At 37.6% G+C, this 26,111-nt stretch overlaps 1 protein-coding gene across 1 annotated transcript in view; it reads left to right on the top strand.

Moving 5' to 3' along the window:
• The first annotated feature begins 2,577 nt into the window (after positions 1-2,577).
• The window catches only part of LOC128689692 (hemolymph clottable protein-like), a 37,880-nt gene continuing 14,346 nt past the window's right edge, over positions 2,578-26,111 (top strand). The window contains exons 1-27 of the mRNA XM_070087563.1: positions 2,578-2,682; positions 4,158-4,315; positions 5,165-5,305; positions 5,587-5,679; positions 6,190-6,275; positions 6,629-6,733; positions 8,364-8,547; positions 8,947-9,117; positions 9,226-9,339; positions 9,804-9,887; positions 10,388-10,566; positions 11,507-11,678; positions 11,799-12,035; positions 12,370-12,555; positions 12,747-12,952; positions 14,681-14,786; positions 15,134-15,247; positions 16,939-17,064; positions 17,606-17,675; positions 18,161-18,357; positions 18,479-18,570; positions 20,446-20,623; positions 21,207-21,329; positions 21,920-22,017; positions 23,560-23,666; positions 24,828-24,979; positions 25,778-25,877. Of these exons, the coding sequence (XP_069943664.1) occupies positions 2,652-2,682; positions 4,158-4,315; positions 5,165-5,305; positions 5,587-5,679; positions 6,190-6,275; positions 6,629-6,733; positions 8,364-8,547; positions 8,947-9,117; positions 9,226-9,339; positions 9,804-9,887; positions 10,388-10,566; positions 11,507-11,678; positions 11,799-12,035; positions 12,370-12,555; positions 12,747-12,952; positions 14,681-14,786; positions 15,134-15,247; positions 16,939-17,064; positions 17,606-17,675; positions 18,161-18,357; positions 18,479-18,570; positions 20,446-20,623; positions 21,207-21,329; positions 21,920-22,017; positions 23,560-23,666; positions 24,828-24,979; positions 25,778-25,877 (3,610 nt within the window). The 5' untranslated portion in view covers positions 2,578-2,651. The remainder of the gene's footprint in view (positions 2,683-4,157; positions 4,316-5,164; positions 5,306-5,586; positions 5,680-6,189; positions 6,276-6,628; positions 6,734-8,363; positions 8,548-8,946; positions 9,118-9,225; positions 9,340-9,803; positions 9,888-10,387; positions 10,567-11,506; positions 11,679-11,798; positions 12,036-12,369; positions 12,556-12,746; positions 12,953-14,680; positions 14,787-15,133; positions 15,248-16,938; positions 17,065-17,605; positions 17,676-18,160; positions 18,358-18,478; positions 18,571-20,445; positions 20,624-21,206; positions 21,330-21,919; positions 22,018-23,559; positions 23,667-24,827; positions 24,980-25,777; positions 25,878-26,111) is intronic.

The raw sequence follows: 26,111 nt of genomic DNA, 5'->3' as shown, positions 1-26,111 counted from the left end.
TCCCCACGCACATCCTTCTTTCGGCCACTACATATGACGCACTCCCAGGTTCCACGTCCAGACACGTATGCACTCCGCCCCCCCCAGTCATACCGAAGAACTCCACTAAAAACGAACCTACCAAAGAAAAAGACCAAAACCGGGGAATCCAACCCTCATCGGTCTACCCCACCCCCAACCTCAGTAACCCGTTCACCGTCAGGTGGCGATACCCTTCAGGGAAGCTGGTCATCCATGTCCTTCCACATAAAAGTCTATTTCTCCAAACTGTCCTGTAGACACATGCTGCGAGCACCCTCACCCTACAAACCCCACCAACCTCCCGCATACTCCAAGAAACAAACAAAAAATCCGCCACCACATACATGACTGCCCTCCTGACGTCTACTGTGACCCCTCCCACATCAAAAGTCAAAGCCCTTAGAGACGATATGCTACGCCCCTCCCCTCCCCACCAGACGGAAGACCCTTGCTAACCACTCCCTTACAATTCCCAACGTTTCACAAAAATAAACTGCATGGAACGCCATCTCCTCGTCCCCATAGCGCCGACAAGTTCCCTCACTCACATAACCCATCCTACACAACACTGACCCCTCAAGGAAGGTTCCTTGATGTTGGTGAGGGGCTCTTGATTTAGGGAATTGGATCTGTGCTCCAGTTCCCCAAATTAAGCCTGAATGCCTTCCACATCCCCCCCCCAGGCGCTGTATAATCCTCCGGGTTTAGCGCTTCCCCCTTGATTATAATAATAATAATAATACACAACACTGACCTGGACGCCAAAATTCCCATAAAAAATCCTGTAGACCAGTTCCCTTACCCGGGGGTCAGCCGCAGCTTCCGAAAATCCTACCAAATACCCCGCCAATCATACATTGGATAAGTGCTTACATTCTGCACCAACACCCTATGACTTCCCACCTTCTCCAAATGGCTCACCTGTATCTTCCTCGCATCCCGTACCGCCAACAGAAACCGCACCATATCTTCACACACCAACAACTCCTTCCTCCCCTAGCATTTCCGTACATCAACCATAACCTCCCCTACCCTTTTACCCCTTTCCCCTCCCGCTCTGAGGAACCTGTTTCACGTAGACTGCCTTTACTCGAGACTCAAACGGGATGAGGCCCAATCCACCCTGCCGAACATTCGTCATCACGACCTCACTCCTTAACCACGGCCTCCCATAACCCCAGACATATCGGAAAACTCTCCTCTGCAGTTCCTTAATATCAACACACCTTACTAAAAACGAGGGTGTTCACCACCACCACTGTCTGCTGCAAAGTAACCTCCCCAGCCCTCAAATCCCTTAGCCTACCCAAAGCCCGACCTACCACTGCCTCCGAATTCACCCTCTGGGCCACCAGAACATCCGCTAAGTATACGACTCCACAACTCCTAAGACTATCCACAACAGACCACCCATACGCCTCGCCTAAGCCCCCTTCCCCTCCTCCCACCCAGGATCCTACCTCGAGCAACCCTGACTTCGCTCCATTAACTCACATGCCCGTCGCCGCCCCAGACATTTCAATCTCCCCACGTTTCGCAGACCTACCTCCCCACCCACCAAAACCGTGGTGTCGTCCACATAGCCCACAATCCCCGCACCACTAGCTCCCCCTTCACACTCCTCCCGAACCCCTCCCTCAATAAGCCTGTAAAAAGGGTCCTGCATACATGCAAAGAGTATTTGGGACAGCGGACATCCCTGTCTCAAACCCCTCTCCATCCGCACCGGCAAACCCAACCTGCCATTCACCTGTACCCGAACCATGGCAGACGAATACAACGTAGTGACCCATCGCACAACCATAGATTTAAAAAGCAAAATTAATAGGAAATAGTCAGGCAATAGTGCCACGAATAATGGCTTCAGCAGACTTGAAACTCGCAATACGTAAAACTCAGAAAATAACATTGCTACAGTAGACTAATAAACTGTTTTATACGAAGAGACCTTGAGTTTAGCTGCTATTCAGAATACATTCTTCGGGCTAAACGGATAGCGAGCATATCAGTTATGTTAATAAAATTAAGTTTTCTTGCCAAAGGAGCTTCTACTATAAAAAAACACCTAAAATATTTAGTCGAGTGACACATTAAATCTGAGCACATTTGTTTTACGTTGTGCCTCTGCAAGTGTAACAGGATGAGTTCTCAAAAACAAGTAGTGAGATCTGTCAACCTGAACTGGGTTACTACAATGGAACGATGACCATATTGTCAATAATTTCACTTTGGTTTTAATAGTTCCAGAAGTTCTTGAAGGTTTCCTTGTAGCAGGGATGGAGTTATCTAGGTACTCTTTACATAAGGTTTTTTTTCTAGGCTGACATATTTAGAAGAATACATACGGCAGATTCTTTAATATTTATATAAAATTTGAAAAGATCAATGTGTTAAAACTATCAAGAACGTAGTTAAGTGGAAATCAATGAAAAAAATTTGAACTGATGAATGGAGGGCTGGAGGTAACACCCTTGACCTTGCTGCCAATGACCTCTAGTACAAGTGTCCTTGGTCCTGGTAAGTTATATAAGGACTCCTGGCAGTGTATGTGGCTTCACTCCTTTACACAGGCCAGCCCTTAGTTTTACAACGCCAGCAGTCTGTCTCACCACACCGACAGCACCGTCATCATGAAGGGATTGTTTTTCCTGATGATCTTAGGTAAGTGAACCATGAACTTAAAATAATTCTGTGGCCATCTTTCACATTTACGGCAAAAGGTCTCTCTCCTGTACATGGGAGTATATGGGAAAGACAGGTAGCAGAGGACTTGTAAGTCCACATAGAGATGGACTGTCTACCTCTACAAGAACCAAAAGTTCTTTGGTGCTGCAAATATATTTTCTCTCAAGCGGCTTACTTGTTTAAGAACCATGTTAATGTGTCTTCCATAATTATTAATTGTAGAATTTTCATTATTATTGTCTTATGTTAAAACAAAAGAAGTAATTGTTAATATCCATTTAAATCTAACATAGGAAAGAAAGATCTCCCGTGTTAGATTTAAATGGACCGTCATTTTTCCATATCTTAATCAAATTTGTCTAGAAATTACTTTTAGGATTAGTCTTAGATTCGCTTTTTTTTTATTTACCTTATTATTCTTATTTAGCTTTTCTTATATATTTCTCTGTTAATCGAAGCATTTGTCCATTAGGTGACCCCCTCTCGTCCTTCGATGCATTGTTCTTTGGAAATCACTAAAGAGCTTATAATTTATATATATATATATATATATATATATATATATATATATATATATATATATATATATATATATACACACACAAACACTGATCTCTGGCTGAAGGAGACTCGAACCTACGAACCTTGGAACAAGGTACGCAGTGCTTTACCAATCTACCCACACCGGACCAATACCAGAGTCTAGCGCAAGCTGGACTCCATGGTATTGGTCCAGTGTGGGTAGATTGGTAAAGCACTGCGTACCTTGTTCCAAGGTTCGTAAGTTCGAGTCTCCTTCAGCCAGAGATCAGTGTTTGTGTATATTTCGCCTGCCCTTGCGAATTCCTTGTATATATATATATATATATATATATATATATATATATATATATATGTCGTGCCGAATATGTAAAACTGGTCAATTAGCAAGAACTCATTTAAAATTAAGTCCTTTCTAAAATTTTCTCTTATAGGTTTATAGATACATTTTTTTCGTTAATGTTGATGTAAAAATTTATAATTTTGCACCAAAAGAATCTTAGAAAACTTACCTAACCTTATTATAACAAGAAAAATTTATTTTAACCTAACCCAACTAAATATATTTTAGATTTGTTTACAATAATTTAATACTAAACAAACACAGTGAAATATATTTTTTTCGTTAGGTTCAGAATGATTTTGGCGAAATTATTACATACATAAATTTTCACTTGTCCTATATGGCAAGATGAGCGTTGCTATTTAAGCCAAGATCGCAAGTTCTGCCTATTCGGCACGACATGTATATATATACATGAGTTATCGCTGTTGTCGTCCGATCTCAATGTTTTCTTTCAAATGTATCAGTCGTGTTGTTAAAGTGCTATGATTACTAATAAGTGTGTCTCCGTTGACCAATCTCTCAAAATTATTGATACGATGTTGACGTATCATTTGTGTGTTGGCAGGAGCTTGCTGGGGTCTGCATCCTAACCTGGAGTACAGGTACCGGTACAGCGGAAGGATTGCCTCTGGTATTCCAAGCCTTAAGAACCAGTACGCTGGAGCAGGTATCCAGGCTGATGTTACCGTCCAACAAACCAGCGATCACAGGATTTTTTTCAAGGTGAGTAGCTTATGCAAGCCATTCTACTAGGAGCTCTAAGACAGTCGTCTATGAGGAGTGGTATTGTGTGTTAGACATTCTACCAGAATCTCTTAAGGTAATCTTCCAAGGGAAAGAGAATTTTGTGTGAGACATTCTATAGAAAATTCAAAGACAGTAGACCAACGGAGCAGCTCATGTGTAGCATTCACCTGGAGCTCTAAGACTGTCTTCCAAGGGAAGCAACTAATGTAAAATATTTACCAGGGGCATAAATAGAGTGAGACACATTTCTAGGTTGGCGTGTATAGGTGTAGAGTCATTCTAGCAGACATAAAAGGATCGGAACATGCTTTCCATCATCATTACCTCTAGCACTGAGGCATACAATGTTATCTTACTGATAACTGTAATTTATCTTATAACTCTAAGGAAACATGCTCTCTGTTTCCTCTTGCAATCCGGGTTACAGAACTGTCTCTGTATTTAATTTTAAGAGTCGCTAGCAATAGACATATTCTTGTCTTCACGTTTTAATTTTGCCTTTCATGCCTTCTACTTTACTATTACATAGTACCAATAACGACTTCACCGCATTAAGTACATTTTCTTACCACTTGTCACTGTTACGCATGTTTTGAGAATTGGAATCCACAATACAAAATAGTTCTTGCTAGTAAGAAATGGAAAGCATCAACATAAGTTTCTAAACCTATAGATAAACTAATTCCCAAGTGTACATAGGCAGGGGAAAAAAAAAGGTCTTTTAGTATTATATATGAAGTCGACTCTCGACGAAGCTGCGATGTCCCCGGCACGTCACCGAGACTGCAGGGTAAACACTAAACACTATATTCTTCTTTTTTACAGCTGAGCAACATCGAAGTCGGAGACTACCATGACGAGCTGACATGTGACACTCGAGCTCCTCTGCCCATTCATTACCATCCTCTGGTAAAGGGAAAAGAACTGCTGGAAAAGCCCTTCGAGTACTATGTTGGTGACCAGCCGGTGAGTGGAGAGAGAGAGAAAGAGAGAGAGAGAGAGAGAGAGAGAGAGAGAGAGAGAGAGAGAGAGAGAGAGAGAGAGAGAGAGAGAGAGAGAGAGAGAGAGAGAGAGAGAGAGAGGAAGACATCTTTGAGGTACTTTTGAGATATCGAGAGAAAATAAAAAATAGGGAGAATTAATAATGCTTGTGTAAGCATACACACAGTGGCGAAGTTGAAAGTACAACAGAACACCTCATGACCTATTGAAATATAAAGCTTGATGATTTGTTTTGTTCTTCCCAGGGTAGAGAATGCCTGAAACTGCCCCAGGAACCAGCGTGGATCACTAATATCAAAAAGTCACTTGTGAGGGTCTTCGGTATTCCTCCCATCTTGGTGAGTGATGAACGTCAGTATCCAACATGAATTTAAAAAAAATAAAAAAAACTCTTACCTTTAGCTGTACATATAAACTTACGCTGAATAGTCCTATGTTGTTAGATGTGGAAAGACTCTCTGATATTGATAAAATACTTAAATATAGAACTGAATGGGTATCTGGCTAGACTAAGAAAACTCATGAGGTCATTCAGGAACTTGAAAAAAATAGCCCTTCAGATTATACACGACATAGTTTAAACATCAATAATCATGTGACTTCAGTGTGGGGCCCATACCTAAAAGTTGACAATCGATCTTATGTTAAATTATCGTGAGTCATGGGCTAGGACTCGGCTCAACGCAAATACAACTCATCGCATACACATACCATATAAAGTTATCGTAGAAAGCATACATACATCAGCAGAGGAAGTAGGCTATAAAGACATGTATAAATAGCAATTTTATTTTCATCATGAAAATTAAATAAAATGAAGTATCATTAACCTCTGTGTTGTTTCTCAGGGCACAATAAGCTGGAATGTTGACATTTTTGCCAGGTCAACTTTTAGTGCCAAGGAGAAGGGAATACATGGAGATTGTCTCAGTTGGTAAGTTGCTATATTTCACATATGACTGCTACTACTGCTACTACTACTAGTTCTACTGCTACTACTTACTCTGCTACTGCTACTAACCTAGCTGCTACAAGTAAAATACTGCTTACATATACAGAATACTTGTTTTTTCGAGGCTCGAAGTTCCTGTTCTTATTATTATTAATCATGTTTTATTATAGTTCATGAAAGGCTAAACTCATTTGGGTCATTCAGTATTGGAAGTGATGAAGGTTGAATCCTCCGTCTACTAATCACTACCAACTCTCTGACCAGCCAGGCTTTAGGTGATATATGTAGCTATAAGAGAAATTTAAGTTTGCTAATATTTCTAACTACATTCTCAGGTATTCTCTGTTTCGTCTGCCTGAGGAAGAGGCAGCCAGGGAGACCGATCAGAGGAAGGCGGTGATGGAGGAGGACATTCAGCGAGATGAAGAAGAATCTGCAAGGTAAGATACCTGTTACAGGAGTACCATATGGATTGTACCTAAATATCTCACATGCACTTCCCACGAGATGTACCGCTCTCAGATATGCACATTTTAATAAACACCGGCACATTTCAAATGCTCTGTTCCTTAAAGACGTGCATTGTCCTGGTGATGCACACTTCCTATGATATGTACATACTGAAGATCATGTACACATCATAAGAGATGTACACCTACAAGATACCACGACACCAGTGCAGTAACTCTATTGAGAGCACCATCAATTTTCTATAAGGATAAAGCTGCTCCATCCCGAGAAAGTTCGTGATCAGTGGTTAATGTGTTGGCCATCAGGTGAGATGAGATGAAAAGAACATCACGAGACGAGTGAAATGTCGATAGTAGAAAGAAAAAGACAGAGAGACAATACATATTTAATTTCCCCTTTATATATGTATCTCGCTGCATAATTACTAAGCTTCCAGTGAAAATTTACTCACCATCATCAAAAAAATATCCTAAAAACAATCATAACAATATTAAATGTACAACAAAATTTGTAAATACGATTTGTGCAACTCAAGATGAAAAATTAAAAATTTAGTAAAACTTACCAGTTAGGAGATTATGGTTAAGTTCAATTTGATTTAAGTTGATATTAACCAAAACAAACAATAACACTTACTACAGAAAGTTAATGAAAATAATTATTTCAAAGTAATAAAATTAGTTTTCATTATTAATAGACTCTCTGTTAAGTTGTCTAAAATACTAAGTATATAGAATTATTAAATGTACTCTGTTCTGTGCTCTAGCTATAAGTCAGTGTCTTAGCTATAAGTCAGTGTCTTAGCTATAAGTCAGTGTCTTAGCTATAAGTCAGTGTCTTAGCTGTAGGTCAGTGTCTTAGCTATAAGTCAGTGTCTTAGCTATAAGTCAGTGTCTTAGCTATAAGCCAGTGACTTGGCTATAAGTCAGTGTCTTGGCTATAAGTCAGTGTCTTAGCTATAAGTCAGTGGCTTAGCTATAAGTCAATGTCTTAGCTATAACTCAGTGTCTTAGCTATAAAATTAAAAGCTGACTTTAGTTTATGATTATTGACTTCATAATAGGCTCTAATTCATGTTTAGATAGAGAGAGTATAATTCCTATATAATAATTATTTAATAAGTCATAGAGGAGTAAAACTCCTCTATGATTATCCTCCTATCTAACAAATTATAATATCAAGGATTTTGCAAAATGCTTCCAGTATATCTAATATTACAGTTGGACCAAGTAAACAGATAACTCTATATTTGAAGAAAGAGTCGATGCTGCAGGATGCTTTCTCATTAACTTAACTTAAATTAACTTAACTTAATCACTGTGTCCTAATTGATCCTCTTGTGATAATGAAATTAAGCTCTAGAAAGTTTTTAAGTATGAAACTATTCACCCTAAGGGTTTCAAAAAATTTTTGGTCATTCACGGATGAAAGATTTTCGACCAGAATACTTTCAGTTACAGCATCTGAAGATGTTAGATATATTAAACTTTGCTGTATGGCCATCTAAGTTATAGCATTAAAAGCAATATTCCTACTACTAGATATATCCTTTATTTTCAAATACATTATCACAGTCCCGAGCACTACATTATTTTTCAGTTATATATCATCAAAGCTTCCTTCCAAGACCAGTTCCAAGACCACTTCTAAGACCACAAAGACGACAGGCACAAAGACGCCATCGCCGGAAAAGTTAACAGCTCCTGACCGAATCGACAACACACTCTGGTACCTGTCGAGAACTGTCGATTTCGATTCCTGTGAAGATCTTGTTAAATGGGAGGTAAGGACCTCCTTCAGTCTAGCGTAGATAATTTTCACAGTATCTCCAAGTGGATATAATTTGGGTTTATCGTTGTCCCGTAATAATAATAATAATAATAATAATAATAATAATAATAATAATAATAATAATAATAATGATAATAATAATAATAATAATTATTATTATTATTATTATAATTATTATTATTATTATTATTATTATTATTATTATTATTATTATTATTATTATCATTATCATTATCATTATTATTATTATTATTATTATTATTATTATTATTATTATTATTATTATTATTATCATTATCATTATCATTATTATTATTATTATTATTATTATTATTATTATTATTATTATTATTATTATTATTATTATTATTATTGTTATTTTCATTTGCAGATCCACGGTAACACGAATACTGACCACAGCATCCGTCGTACCTCCATCGCCACCTACCTTCTCCGTGGTAATCACAGAGACATACGTATCGAGTACGCCCTCATCGAGGGTTCTGTTAGTGCGTTCACAAGCAGTGTTTCTGAAGAACATATCACAACCTTCACCAACCAGGTAATGTGGCTTTCTCTTACCCTGTCTCTCTAGTCGATAATTTTATATAATGCGTCTTATTGCATAATGCGTCAGCATCACCTCACACCACAACTTTGCGTCTTGCAGACGCTGGAGTTGAGAGCAGTACGACGCATCTCTCAAGTGTTTACCATCGACTACCAGTCTGTGAACCACAACTCCTTCCATTATGAAGTTGATCATCTTGTCACCGACTCACAGGTAATCTTGGATGGTGAATTTTCTTGTTTTGATGACAGAAGATGTAGGACAGATTATTTAAGAGTTATTTTTTATGTCATTTACCGTAATAAAGGAAATAAGCCACAGCATTGCTTTAATAACATTGTCTTAAAATGTCGGTAACATAATAATGGGGTGATTACAGAAAGCAATTTTATTAAAAACAAACTAAAATAACACATGAGATAATATATTGATAGTATATAGTTAATATGCAATAGAGATAATGATTTTATTACAAGTGTTTGACAGCTGTTTATTTTATTCTGAATAACAGTAACGCAGCAACACCAGATGTTTTCCAGACAGACTCAAGATAGAGCGAATTTGCTTAACAACAGTTAAAAAATTCACATGTATATTGTTAAAATAAAACAGAAATAAAAACAAGCGTAATAAAATTAGGTGTAAAATTATATTTAAAGAGCATGTCTTGCTAACAGGAGCCTGGACAAGTAAGTCACCACAGCTTGGAAAAGGTGCTTACCGGAGTTCCCATCACCAGTCAAGGCATTACCAAAATCAAGGTGAGGTGGGCCACAGGTTTTCGTGCTGTCACTGTGAGGTGTTCATGTAATGCAGGCGAGTTGTACCTGAAGTTCAGAAACGGTGTTTATGTTATTCAAGTGTTCATTCAATCCAGGTGAGCTGTACGCGCAATCCAGGTAAGATAAGCAGACACTGGGTTTCAGCTGTCTCTTGTTAGAATGAGAGAGAGAGAGAGAGAGAGAGAGAGAGAGAGAGAGAGAGAGAGAGAGAGAGAGAGAGAGAGAGAGAGAGAGAGAGAGAGAGGTATTCTTGATCATCCCTCGACTGACTCACGTTTGGAACATGTTCTCGCAAGAACATGTTCCTGATCCCTGTATGTATGCCACGTAAAATTAAATAAAATGCAAATCTGTAAATTCCTTCTGCAATGGATACATTTTTCAGGGGAGGTTTCGTTATGATCTGAGATGTTGTAACAGCTCTTAACTAGCAAAATGCAGGCAAATGAGAGTAATCCTTATTATTTCACTCATTCCAGAATCTTATCATCAGTCACCTTGACGTATTAGCCAAAAGAACAACAACATTCCCATACAGCAAAGAACCGCTGGTGAAGGAACTGAAACTCTTGGTTGAAGCCGCAGGCTTTCTCAGTCGACCAGAGATCGAGTCCGTGTTTTCCCAGATTGGACATGGTGAACATCAAGCCAGGAAACAGTAAGTGAATCTCTGATGAGTCACCCTTTCAAGGGAAGTGCCTTGATGCTGATGAAGTTTACCTTACTCAAGGAACTGGTCCTACCCTCAGGCCCTTCCATGAATCAAATCAGGATTACCTTCGATAAATCTTATTCCACAGGCGCTTTATGACCAATAAGGACTGATTGCTTTTCCATAATCATGACAATAACTTAATACTGACCGCTCACATATTTTAATGCAAATTTTCAAGATTTTATGCAGAAAAATCGTTCTTTCCACTGTCACAGTTATTAGCAGCACTCCGTCAAGAAAATGATGATCTCTTCTCTATGATTAGATTTTAGAGTAAATCGAGTAGCATAATCACACTCATTCTACTTTAAAAAATATATTTTTGTAATTTTAAGTTTTTCCAGTTTCATCCTAAAATGATTTCTCATAATATTATTATTTTTAAATAAATGTACGCTTGTAAATGAAGCAAAAAGAAGGGCAGGAACAGGTCTACCTGGACTCTACCTGGAGGGTATTCCGGGGATCAACACCCCCGAGGCCAGGTCCATGACCAGGTCTCCCGGTAATCTAACGTACGAACCACAGCCCGGCTGATCTGGTACTGACTTTAGGTATCTGTCAAGCTCCCTCTTGAAGACAACCTGGGGTCTATTGGTAATTTCCCTTATAATTGGTGGGAGGCTGTTGAACAGCCTTAGGCCCCAGACACTTATTGTGTTTTCTCTTTGTGTACTAATGGCGCCCAGACTTTTCATTGGGGTATGTTGCACCACCTGCCAAGTCTTTTGCTTTCGTAGAGAGTTGATTTCTGTGTGTAGATTAGGGACCAGTCCCTCTAGGATTTTTCATATGTAGATTACGATTTATGTCTCTCGCCTGCGTTCCAATGAGTACAAGTGCTTCCAAATTTATAAATCATTTTCAATCATTTTATTTTCAGAAGCATCATGTATAACGTCTTGGTCATGGCTGGCACTGAGCCAGCCATTAGCTACATCCTGGACAAGATCAGTGATCCCAATTTCAGAAAATTGAATATCGCAACTGCCCAAAATTTCTTCGATACTATTCACACAAGTGTAAAAAATCGGCTGCTTGTTCCCAAAATCATCGTAAGATTTTTACTCGGCCCGTAAGTTTTAGTGAAATATCTGTTATAATGAATAAAATTGCAATTGTTATTGCATTAAACGCATTTCATTGACGAGTTATTTTTCGTATGTTTCTTGAAGGAGCTTGTAAAACAACTTTCATGGGAAGAGGATGTTGAAAAAGGACGTCGTGAATATTATACAGAAGATACAGTCAAATGTACCGCCCTGCTGAACCTCGCTACGCTGGCGAAAGATCTGTGTCTCTCCTCTGGTAAGCGAGAAGAGTTAAACGACAACACTTGCTATTCTCAGCACGTGTGTACCCCAGATATCGTCTTGAACAGCTTCCTCCCAGTGTTGATACATGGGGTACAGGTGAGTCAGAATCTTTCGTCAGTAATGACGAATGTCTTTGTTATTTCCAAACAACAAATATAATATCAGAGAATATATATAGTTAAAGGAAAGTCAGATGTGGTAAAGTCAAGTGAGGTATGCTACAATTTCCAGTATTCCTATGACATATTACGAAAGATTCTAGGCAATCACGCCTATACAGTTCTTCTTTCATGAGTTTAGCCTCATTCCACTTAATAAGATGGCACAGCGAAACGTCTGCTAAATATGTATTCCTCATACACTGCATGCATCTTTATACATTTATCGGTGCTAGTTATCGTTAGTGTGATTAATATATCTCTTACATCAGGATGAAGATTTTCCTGTTTGGAAAAGAATTGTGTACCTGCAAGCCATTTTAAATCTGGGCGCTCCTCAAGCCATAGACATTCTTAAGCCTATCGTTCTTGGCATCAAAAAAGAACACATACAACTGAGAATAAATGCTATCTGGGGCCTCAGTAGTTTGTACCTTCCTAAAACTGCTTATAAAGTGGTAAGTCATTCTTCCTTCTAGGGAAGCTATATGTTAAAGTGCTTTATATATATTTTTTATAGTAATAACTTGTCTACCAACAAATGAAGCAATCTTGCAGTGGTGTACACTCACATAATATTGTTTTAAAACATCACTATATTATCCTCGTTTACTTTATGAAGGATATAATAAAGATATGTCTCATTCAGGCATTTGACCTCCTGTTACCAGTATTTGAAAATATCGGCGAAAACAATGAAGTTCGCATGACTGCCTTCATGGCCTTGTCATTCCTGGAACCCAGCATTAGTTGGTGGACACGAGTAGCGGTCTCTACCTGGCGCGAACCATCCTCCCAAGTGGCCAATTACGTCTCTGCTACCATTACCGCTCTTGCTCGTAGTACCTCTCCCTCGTAAGTGCCCAGAGCCATGGAGTGAATCTAACACCAAAACAAAAGTTCCATTATTAACCAGATGCATTTATCTGAATATAGTTTACCTAGTGGAAGCGATGACTTATTCATCAAGTAACAACACGTGTCTTAAACACATGGTGACCCGGAGTATGATTTTACTCCTCATTTTTCTCTGTTAGTCATGTCCCAAGTCTCGTGTTAATAAATAGAAATCTCAGAAAATCTTTGGTTCATGGTGTAGGTCTCGTGATTTTATAAAGAAATATCAACTTACTATTCTATTTTATAAAAAATGAATATCAAAAATATTAATATACTCTTACATGATGATATAGCAAAACAGATCCAGTAAGAATATCCGTAGACATTTTGTTTTATGCAATTACAAGTATGTTCAAGCTTTTTAAGATATTTCTAATGTTTGTTGGAGCTTCTGTAAAAGAAAACCTGTAGGACGGCGAAATTCCCAGAGAGAAGAAGAATCCCCCCAAAAAAGGCTTATAGATTATCAATATTAATAGAGAATAGCTAAATATTTTGCTATATAAATAAAGAAAAACATAGGGAGATACTTCGGATCATGAGAAAACTTAGTCAGTTCTCTTATTTCTATTTATATTTCATTAAAAAAATTCATGTCAATAAAATGCTGCGAACCTCGATGAAACCTCAAAATATGAAGATGTTAAGTAAAAACAAGTTTTCTCTTTGTATGTGTATGTAAACATGGTATTATTTTCTTGCAGAATCCTTTATTAGCTCAGGCAAATCAATTAATATAAGAACAGGTACCATTTTGAGAGGCCAGGTTAAGATGCCATGTGGGTTTTGCTTCAAAGCAAAAAATGGCAAATTCTCTGTATTCCAAGGACAGGTAATCTTCAAAAGATACAGTATTTCTTTTTCCTGCATAAATTATCCTCCCTGGGAACAAGAGGGAGGGGATACCATAATTCTGGGAAAGTGATCTTGATCTAAAGAACTGGGGCTATCCTTCCCTTATTGGGTTTAATTCTGACTACCTCATTCCCCACTCTGTGTGACACTTACTGGTTTAGAGCTTCAATATGAATATATTATTAATAACATGCACTGCATAGACAGAACAACATTCATCACAGTGCAGACTATGACAAGTAATTGATAGTTATCTTGAAAAAAGACAGTGCGGTTCAAGAGTCCATTGGAAAAACGTTTTACTTTCTGAAACGCATTATCAAATAAAGTTTTGATAAAACTCTACACGGAGCTAAACGTTGATCAAAGTAAAGCTTGTTCTGTAAAGTGTGTTTTCTTCCTTCACAATTATCTGCAATGCCACATTTGCATCAAGCGCAGGTTAGGTTAGGTCAGCTTTATCAGGAAACAGGACAAGTGTTTCCTGTCGCGGGCCTTAGTCATATGACCCACAGCTGGAGCTTTTGGTTCACCCCTTTAATAATTATGGTCATGCTTATAACCATTAGATTTAACCCGTAAACGGTCCAAACGTATATATACGTTTTTTCAACATTTGAAAGTACGTAAAAAAAGTAGATTTTTTTTTTTTGTACATTTGAAAACGTGCAAAAAAAAACTTTGATCTACTTTTTTTTTGCTATATTTTAAAATATGTAAAAAAAAAAAAAAGTAGATCTACTTTTGGAGCACTACGCATGTGAACGTAGATCTGCTTGGACCGTTTACGGGTATTAATAAAGGCATGTGATGTTATTTTCATTCCAGATCCAAAAACGCTGCCCGTGTAGTCCACCTGGCCAAGCCTCCGGTCACTCTCTCCATCACTCACTCCGCCAGGATTTCCCTCGAAGAATATCTCTACAATTGTGAGGTGAGATGAAATACTTTCAAAATTTTTTCTTTTACCTAAAGAAAATATTATTTTTTTTATTACGAGATAAAGTAGCAAGAATGATAGAATCATTATCACAACACAACTGATGTCAGAATAATTATAAAAATATGTTATATTACGTGGGTACAAGTTCGATAGTTAAATAAACAAGCATAAATACAATGGGATTATATGTAGCAATTACGTGCACAGCAAGTTTAGTGCAGCTATTAAATGTACAAGTTTATGTACAACAAATATTTGTTCAGCAAGTTTATATACAGCAATTATATACACAATATTTTTTTATATATAACACTTACATATACTCCATTACTGTGCAGAGGGACGTCAGCTTGACCTCCACCTGGCTGGCTAGCAACAAGGGTTACTTCCCATCAAACGTCTTTCTGCATCTACAGATGAATATTTTCTTCGGGTTCACCAGGGAATATCAGGTGAGTTTGTCGATACTCTGTATATAATCAGTTATATGTATGTGTGTATGTACTCACCTATTTGTGGTTACAGGGGTCGATTCATAGCTCCTGACCCTGTGTGTGTGTGATTACGTAGGTCCTTTGTTTGTGTGTATATATATCTCATTGGGTCACCTATGTTTGGTCTTGGCAAGTTACGTGAACTAAAATTTAAATATTTGAAGTGGTTGAGGTCTAGTTCTTCGGCCTTGTTTTTGCTCCTCGATTAACTGGCTCTTTTCGCCTGTGCTACATATTTTGTATTCACGAAGAGAGTTGTGCTCCACTACGTCCCTTCCTAATGCATTCCATTTGTGCACTACTCTCACATTGAGGGAACTCTTTCTTAATGTTCTTTTGGCTCATTAGAGCTTCTGGTTTCCTGTTATGTTCCCTCTATCAACTATGTGTCCGAGTACCATATCTTGCAATAATATTCTCAGTCCTTTTTTCCTGAAGCACTGAGACTAGCCTTTTAGCCAGGATTTTCAATCTTCTCAAATTTCTTTTGTCACTCGTTGAGCTGTTGGACCCATGTTGGATAGCATACTTAAATACTGGTTATGTGGATGTTATAAACAATATTCTGATTGCCTCCTTGTTTCACATTCCTTAAGACTATTCTTATAATTATCATCATTGAATCCAAGAAAAATCGTAATGAACAACTGTCATTGAATAAACAAAAGAATATTCAGGGATTTGAACTGTGGTTCATGCATAAAGCGGGCACAGCGTTGTATCCATTAAACCACAGAGCTTAAAATAACAGAATTTTACAACTAGTGGCACTAACTGTGATCATAGTCTCTCATCCTACTGCCCCAGAAGCTTCGATGGTACATCTATTCTCCTAATCCACATAATCCATACAGACACACACAGACACAGACGTACACACACACACACACATCTAGCCAAGCACGTAAAGAAACTAGAGAAAGTGCAGAGGTTTGCAACAAGACTAGTCCTGGAGCTAAGGGGTATGACCTACGAGGAGAGGTTAAGGGAAATCGACCTGACAACACTGGAGGACAGAAGAGATAGGGAAGACATGATAACGACATATAAAATACTGAGAGGAATTGACAAGGTGGACAGAGACAGAATGTTCCAGAGATGGGACACAACAACAAGGGGACACAGTTGGAAGTTGTAGACTCAGATGAATCACAAGGATGTTAGGAAGTATTTCTTCAGTCACAGAGTAGTCAGGAAGTGGAATAGTTTGGGAAGCGATGTAGTGGAGGCAGGATCCATTCATAGCTTGAAGAAGAAGTATGACAAAGCTCATGGTGCAGAAAGAGTGACCCAGTAGCGGCCAGTGAAGAGGCGGGGCCAGGAGCTATGAATCGACCCCTGCGACCACAACTAGGTGAGTCCAACTAGGTAAGTACACACACACACACACACACACACACACACAAACACACACACACACACACACCACACACACACACACTCACACACACACACACACACACACACACACACACACACACACACACACACACACACACACACACACACACACACACACACACACACACACACACACACACACACACACAAATATACCAAACTTTTTTATATAAATTGCAAAATCATGCTAAATTCTGCATTTAACGATATCAACGGAAATATTTACAGCTTCTCACTTTTCCTTCCAGCTGCACCTCAACGATGATTTAAATGTACGTATTTATCGCTTATTCGAAAGTTTGAAACTAGATAAACACCAGGAAGCGAGGAGCAGTGAAGTAGAAGTCGTTCAGGAAATCTTTAATAAAGTTGTGGTAAGTTCAGAGAGGTTGTTGGGTTGTGTAATGAGTTACCGTTAAAATCACAAAGAAGAGCTAACCGCATAGTGCCTTGGAATGGGAGGTAATTAGATTTGACTGAAAAAGGGGGTCAGTTATATCCAGTTTCCCTGAATCTAAAGCTCTTCGTTGGGATCAAGTGACTCCTCATTTTCCTTTCCCTTGAAGGGCGTATATCAAGTGACGTTCATGTAATGGAAATAAAACGACAAGCTTAAATAAGATACAGTAGCAATTATAAGAAATACAATTCGCATGAGGGAGATATTATTAAGAAATTAAATACGAGGGCCATTAAGGCTGCATATCTGTATACCACCAATCAAGGATATTTTAATATCTGAAGCAGGTTTAAAAAACAAACTTCCAGCTTTTATTCCCTTTGAAATACTTCTCTCAAAACTGTATTGCGACTGATATATCTGCAAATATAATTATATTTATTGTGTTGTTGCTGCTGTTGCTGTAGTTGTTTTTGTTGATATTCAGTACTGATGATGTATTACTGTGTTAACAGGAACAATTGGGTCATCTGCCAACCATCACAGTGCTTGATTCAGTAGCGCCATTTTCCATCAACTTCCAAGGTAAGTATTGTTGTTTTCTCCAGCAATGTTTTATAGATTCTCTTTCGTTTCATATTCTCTGTTGTTTAGTTAAGCTTAGCTTGAACTTTCTTATAGTTAATGCGTCCACAAGGTGTGAAAGAGGTGTATATCTCTCAGTGTGATTACACTATGAGGAATGCATCTTGGCAACTAGGCTCACACCTACATAACTGGGATCACAGCTAGGCTCGTACTTAAGCAACTAGACTCACACCTAAGCAACTACATTCACACCTAGGCCCATACCATGGCAAAGAGAATCCTACCAGCATGACTAGGATCACACCCAGGCAACTAGGCACTGTTTAAATTAAAAAATTTTGATAGGATAACAGCAGAAAGAGAGCGATGAACGTATCTTCCCTCCACTTGCTTTTAAACGTCTCTTCACTTCAAGAACGTGAAGTGCTTCGGTCACCATTGTGATCTTTACATTATAAATAATGAAGCTTTACTCCTGGCAGAATTTCTCGGAACGAAAGTCGCAGATGTTGTTGCAATGAGTTTTGCTGGGGGTTTGCCAGAAGTATTTACGGAGGCTGTTGTAATGAGTGGCTTAGTATTAGAACCTGAGCTCCTATTAGACAGCCCTAGCATCAAGCAACTTGTGGACTACTCCCTGGCACTACCCACCGACATTGGTCTTCCAATCATAATACAGGTGAGTGCCGCGCTGACTACTTACCTCTGGCAGATGTTGGGATGTGTTAAAACATTCACATATTTTATGTTATATTTGCTGATATAAAGCAAACTTTTCAGTTTATCTCGTTTACTTGCAGTACACAGAGGATTTCTCATACTGGCTTGACAGGAACCTCATAGAACAACAACTGAGCCCGAAGAAAATAATTTCCTTGACGGCTACCCTCGAGTAAGTTCAAACTATTTGCATGCTTCATTTGCTTATTTCAATTATGTTTTCATTGTCTGTTCCTTAGTTTACCCAAGACATAGGATAAATCCATCATAAAATGGCCTCTTATCTCTGTCACGTGTGTCCTCACCATGCAGTCAGTGACTCAGAATTAACATAATTTCCCACCAGTCCAGAGAGTTTCCTCTGCAATGTATAAATAAGAATTCGTGTGAACCTAAACCAGTCATCGACACCATGCCTAACCCTTCTAGGGTAGGGTAGGTGCCTGAGCCCGAGCCTTTAGCTCATAAGACTGTCATTCCCATTTGCCCCCTTGGGGTGGGGATGGCAGACCAGAGAGGCCTAGCTTGTGGCTAGGCCTGGGGACAGTTGGTCCCAAAGATGAGGAGGTACTTGTGCCTCCTCCCATGGGAGACTTAGGTCTCAGACACTCCCTAAAGAGGGAGCCAAGGCCGGGCCACCACTTGGAAAAGGCCCGGGCCGGGAGAATACCGGCTAATCTTTAACTAACTAACCTAAACCAGTTGGTATCATTATTTACAAAGTCCATTGCACTCTTCTTGCTGCTCGTAGTAGGTCTGTGCTTAATATATAATCCAATCTTTATATATACCTGACTAGTTTTTATCATTATATTTCTCCGTCTTAAGATATTTATTATTTTCATACGATGGATTTGTTGGCGGAATAACGTAAGACAGACTTGAGCGATTGCTGGTGAGAGAATTTTCTTCTTTGGGTCACCCTGCCTTGACTACACACGGCCGCTGAATTATTTTTTTTTATTAAATATGATAATATTTACATACCGTACCTATGTAATTTCAGTTTCCTTCCACCATCCTCCATTCTTCTTCCCTTCCATAGTACATCCGTAAATAATAATACGTCCACCTGGGGTCTGGCTCCTTGGTAAAGTACTGTGGACTCTGATACAGAGTTTGTAGGTTCGAGTCCTGCTGTGGACGTAGAGACAATGTTTGTAAATAATTTCCCCTGTTTGCGAATTGTTAAGCATATAGTATATATATATATATATATATATATATATATATATATATATATATATATCTATATATATATATATATATATATATATATATATATATATGTCGTGCCGAATATGTAAAACTGGTCAGTTAGCAAGAACTCATTTAAAATGAAGTCCTTTCTAAAATTTTCTCTTATACATTTAAAGATATATTTTTTTCATTAATGTTAATGTAAAAAAATTTAAATTTGCACCAAAAGAATCTTAGAAAACTTACCTAACCTTATTATAACAAGAACAATTTATTTTAGCCTAACCCAGCTAAATATAATTTAGATTTGTTTACAATAATTTAATGCTAAATAAACACAATGAAACATATTTTTTTCGTTAGGTTCAGAATAAATTTGACGAAATTATTGCATACACAAATTTTCACTTGTCCTATATGGCAAGATGAGCGTTGTTATTTAAACCAAGATCGCAAGTTCTGCCTATTCGGCACGACATATATATATATATATATATATATATATATATATATATATATATATATATATATATATATATATATATATATATATATATATATATATATATATATATATATATATATATATATATATATATATATATATATATATATATATGTATATATATATATATATATATATATATATATATATATATATATATATATATATATATATATATATATATGTATATATATATATATATATATATATATATATATATATATATATATATATATATATATATATATATATATATATATATATATATATATATATATATCTGTGTGTGTGCATGTGCATTCTATTTTGATACTCAAGCTGCGAAGTTCTTCACATTCTCAGCTACAGCCAGGACAGCACCCTGGTGGCCAAGACGCTCTTACCATGGTCGCAGAAATTCGCCGTCGGGACTGGCGTTCACAACGTATTCTCCCTCATAGTTCCTCTTAAGTTCCACTCAACACAGGATGTCCATCACCGAGAGGTCAAAGTGACTGTTGAGTCTCAGCACAGCGGCAAGGTAAGATTTTTCTCTTTTTAGCTTTTCTTCTTGAATACGGTGGAAGAGGAAGCACTGAAACGGCAGAACGAAGTCAATGAAACAAAAATTTGTATTCACAAGAATGAGTGTAATTTTTAAATTAAACAAAATCAGCAACAAAATGCCTGTGTAGGTTGGAAGAAGGTATAAACCTTGGTAATAAATGCCGACAAGTTGATTTATAAAAACAAGTAAGCAAACACTAGGACATATTTATTAGAAAACGTTTCGGTCCTGAGACCTTGATCACTTCTAACATACAGAGGCTGAAAGACAGTATATATAGACGGAGAGCAAGGTGTGAGTGTCGCATGGTGACCTGAAGAATGCCATATTGGGATGAGGACGGGTAGACGGAGATCATGTGACTCCTGTGTTGCTGGGTAGAAGAATTTAGGATGTATAAAATAGACAAATAAGCAATGTTTTAAAACTTTTATTTTAAAGTCCTGGTGAACCTACATTTCCTAACGTTTCTCATGTCCCTAATTCATACACCTGTTGGTATTATGTACCTTGAATGATGAGAAATTTAAGATATTCATCCAGTTTCGTATTCCAGGTTCTACTGGTCAACTCTCACAATTACCCATACACTGTGGTGACCGGGGCCTTCCCCACTGCTTTACACCCTCATCAAATTGATTACAGAAAGATCAGGATCACTAACAACGAGATCTTCCAGGTGAGAACCTTGGTTGGGAATCCTTAGAATATCAGAACAATAAATGAACAAGCTTCAGGCAAAGTAATTCTTGTGTCCATGTAAATGGACATAAGAATTACTATACCTGTCTCCATTTACATAGACACAGTTGCACCTGTGTCTCTGTAAATGTACACAGATGCAGCTGTGACATTTTACTGTGGCAATGTTTCGCTCTTCATTGACATGCATCTATGTCCATTTACCTAACATTTTGTCGGGAATTCTGCCATTAATAGTAATTCTTAATATACTGAAAGTCAGAAGTTGGACTCTGTCATGGTGATTGTATGTCACTAACGTTAACTCTTAATAAATATTCGAAAAAAAAGAAAAACAATCATTGCAGAAACGCCTGAACGATATAAATAACAAAAAGGCACAATACCGTGACTGGAACGATACACAAATAACCCGTACATAGAAGAGAGTAGCTTACGACGACGTTTCGTAAGCTCCTCTCTTCTATGTGTGGGTTATTTGTACCTAAAAAATATTATATGAAAATATGTGTATAATCCTGGCTTCTAAAATGTTTTCTTTTCAAACATGTATTTACGTTTTCGCAGCGACGAACTCAGGCGCTTCCATCAGATTTTGGCATCTCCGTCGAGTCTTCTTGGTCAGCAGACTTCGAGTTTCCCGCAAATTTCCGCGCTCTATACAAGTAATTAGTAATTACTTCTACTCGGGGTCACTCAGAGGGAGCTATAAGAGAGCCATTTGCTCTCAAGCTCGAAGGGGGCCTCTCACATTATGGCTCATTTTCTTCATTTTGAGTATTTATTCATTATTTATTTATTTATTTTACATTTAGTAAGTTTTACAACTTTAGCTCCAAGCACAGGAAAAAAAGGCCTTCATCATTCTTTAGTGTGCGCTTTGCGTCATTCTGAAAAAGTCTTGTAAATGCATTATTTCCGTCCGGTCATTCAGGATGGAGTATCAACAGAGAATAATGTTAGTTGAAAGACCGAATTCCATCACATATGAATTTAATGCTCCATCATAAAACTGTATCACATGAAAATCAGTAAATAGAACGTCATGCGCTTGAAGTTTGAATGAAAATTTACTCTTTGCTGAGCTTACTACAGAAGCTAAATATTATAATTTATTTTTTCCTCAAGAGTGGGGACTGGTTTTGCTTAGTTCATCTAATCACTTCGGTGATCGTGAAAATAATAACTGTCTAGGCATAACTGAGCTACTCATTAATATTCCCCACTTGTATTCAGACTCGTTAAACGGGTTCAAGAACCAAAGGCGCAAACAGGTTCATATATGCCTTACTATCACTGTACAAGCTCAAACAGAACTTAAGCCAGTGGCATGCACAGCAGACTGAGGCCACGTTGGTAATACAGACCAAGAGAACTACAGTATATCTGACCTTCCAACAAATCGCAACTTAACTAGTTAATCTGGTGCTGAGCAGCATTATAGCACAAATGTGTTCTTGTAATCACTGACTATTATTTCAGGTCTTACACTGAATTTGAGTCACTACAACTAATTTGTGTACCCTTCGTAAATCAAGGGAATTGTTACAAGAAACACTTGATCTAAAACTCTCATTTTTTTTCCTGATATCAGTGTTTCACTGAGTATTTTCGTCAATTTATCATCATATGTTGGTTGAACTGAGCGTACTTTCAATGTGCCAAAACAAGTGAAACCTTATTACCGATTTTCTATGATGCAAGAAAATTTGAATAGGCTCGCTATGCTGAGAAGTTTCAGAGTTTAAGTCACATTATCAGCGCCTTTGCAAATAAAAAACTGGCAAGTAATGCATTAATAAGTTATTGAAATATTAAAATTGAGTCTCATTTTTTATTTGGACATTTTTGTTTCCATGTACTTTCATTTTATGGTTAGGAGACCTCAAGAGTGGAAGGCAGCGCTGGTCTTGCTCGACGTCTGTGAGGACCTACTTTCACTACACATAGTATTTACATTATTTGTCATATTTCTTATTCGATTTAGCGAAATCCTTATTAGCTCTCAACAATGTATACTGAATATTTTACTAACTTTTGATAAAAAGTTGAATAATCAGCACTTAAAGTATCAGGCGAATCAGGCATCTTATAGTGTATTACAGCACAGTATATTCCTGATACATTTTTAATATTTTGTTTTATGATAGTTATTCACGTCCATTTCTTGTAATTTTGGGGGGATCAGATATGTTATTTATTTTCAGAGACGATTTTTTTCCGTTCACTCCGTCTTACAAGAGTTGGGACTACCGTCTTGAATGGGACCCGGAAGCCTCCACTACCAAGAACATTACCTTCACCTTAAGATATGGTAGACATTTATGGCTGTGTGTGTAGATATTTTGCAGCTGTTTAGATCTGATCACATAAATACATGCAAAAAAATTAAATATATGTGCTCGTAAATGTGAAATATTACTGTATGTTCATTCATATCAATATACTCTTGAATACACTCTAGATATGTCTTCTCAACCACATCTCTTGAACTGAAATGAGAGTACAGTATTGTAATAAAACTTTCATAAAACAGCAAAGTCTTTTCGGCGAAGCTGGACTGTTGTCAAGTTGCCAGAGAGTAAGATGGTGAGAACCATCACGGCCGCTTGCCAGGTGAGGTCAGGCCAGGTTGACAGGTGAGGAAGTGACCAAGTTCAAGTCACGTTACGTGACTTGAACTTGGTCACTTTGAATTTGGTACTTTGAAAGGCAAGCATCTACAGTAATCAAGTTGAGGCTAAAATTGTTATTTATGTTGTGTAGTAGAGAGTCTGTGACAGCTCGAATTAAGAAGATACGTTTAGAAGGGGGAATAGCTTATGTAATGGCAATAGTGCTTAACATGAGGGAAAAGAATATGGTTAGTACTTGCAAGATGAACACTTGTGTTTATAAAGCTATGGAAAGTGAGCGGCCATTTTTACCAATGCTATGAAGAGGGGAAGAGGAACATGAAATTGAGTAAACATTCTGAATATAGATTGCCGAAGAATAAATGGATGTTCCAAATTGCTCTGAGAAAAAAATTAGTTTACCGAAATGCAAACTATTCCTGTCTTCCTTGGATCACACCTGATTGTCTCCTTATCCCCAGGTGCTAAATGGAATTTCTTCTCTTCTAAAGTAACTTCTTCAGGAAAAACATTTATCCTTTTTCTTTCTAATTTATATTTCCGCCACCAGTACTACGCGTGTTTATTTTCTTACCCAAATAGATTATATAAACTATATGGTATTTTGTGTACACTTGTGAAATTGGCTGCGACTTCATTGCTGTAGATGCCTGTTACTCCCAAAACACTGCGTTACTTGACCTGAACATAGCCGTTTCTTCATCCTCTGGTTTTCAGCATTTCCCACTCGCTTGCGACTTGATAATAGTCTATAAAGACCGAAAATATTATCGTTTTGTAGGCTTATTGTACACTATTTCTATCCTGTATGACACTTGACTTCTTTCATTATCTTGCAGTGGATTTGAAAAAGGAAAAGTCAGAGGCAGTAGTGCAGGAAGAAGACTATGAGCAGCTGGGCCAAGAAACACAAGAAACAGATTTTGGTGACTTTTCAGAAAGGACTGATGGAGGATCCTTTGATATTGAAATAGATTCATCTGACATCCAGGTAGGATTGTCTGACATTCAGATAAGATTACGTAACATCCGTTAAGGATCCAGTAGCTATTACTTTAAGGTTTAATTATCAGGTAGCACTTCTGGGACATGCTTAAAGTAGCAGTACCAGGAAATGCTTCGAAGTAACACCGCCAGGAAGCAGTTCACACAAATTACCTCAGACGCTACCATGAAGTATTTCGAAGCAAAAATATAAACCTCATGGAAGATTCCTTGTTGCTTGTGAAGAGCTCATGATCTAATCTCTTCTTCCCTTTCTTGGATCAAACCTGAATGCCTTCTATTCCCTAAGGAGCCGTATAGCTCCTACGAGTTTAGCTCTCCCCATGAGTGTTGTAGCAATATTGGTAATAATAATAATTAACAATAAAAATTACTACTATTACTACTACTACTACTACTACTACTACTACTACTAATAATAATAATAATAATAATAATAATAATAATAATAATAATAATAATAATCAGAATAAAAAAAAACACTGTGGCTTAGTGTAACACTTATTGGATAAGGAAAATTTAATGGGAGTTAAAATTTTCAAAATTAGCCATAGATACGTTACATGACATTTTTAGAGCGCAAGTAACGAAGTGAAATGTAAAATAAACAATGCAGTAGTGGGTGTCAAGTACTACTAGTTAATAAGTAAACACTGTTTTGCAAAGCTTAAATGTTTACCGGCAGCTTGAGCATAACTATCGTAAATTAAGCTGGGTAAAGGCACACGCTCACACACATCACAGTCATATTTCCATCACAGAATCATTGGTGTTATCTCAACAGGAGGCTGGTGACCTCGAGCAGGAATCATTTGTGCAGCAACGGGAGAGGGGGAGACAGTCTAGGGAGCGCATTACTAAACTGCAGGAGGAAGTTATGCCTAGTAAGTCCCTCTCCACTTTCTGACTTTTTTCCTTATTATGCTGCCAGTGCCATTTCTTTCACGTTGGGTGTTCAATTTGTATCCTGTTGCGTTACTCTTTTACTCTTCTGAGTAACTTTTTTTTCTTGTTCTTGTGAGTGTTTTCGCTCTCCAGAGTTATTCTTTTTTTTATCCTATGTTGCATTTTTTATTCTCTTCAATCTTATTATACTCATAGTCTACTGTGGCATCTTT

This window comes from Cherax quadricarinatus, chromosome 22 (assembly GCF_038502225.1).
Source record: "Cherax quadricarinatus isolate ZL_2023a chromosome 22, ASM3850222v1, whole genome shotgun sequence".
NCBI lineage: Eukaryota > Metazoa > Arthropoda > Malacostraca > Decapoda > Parastacidae > Cherax > Cherax quadricarinatus.
This window is presented reverse-complemented; position numbering and strand designations above follow the sequence as displayed.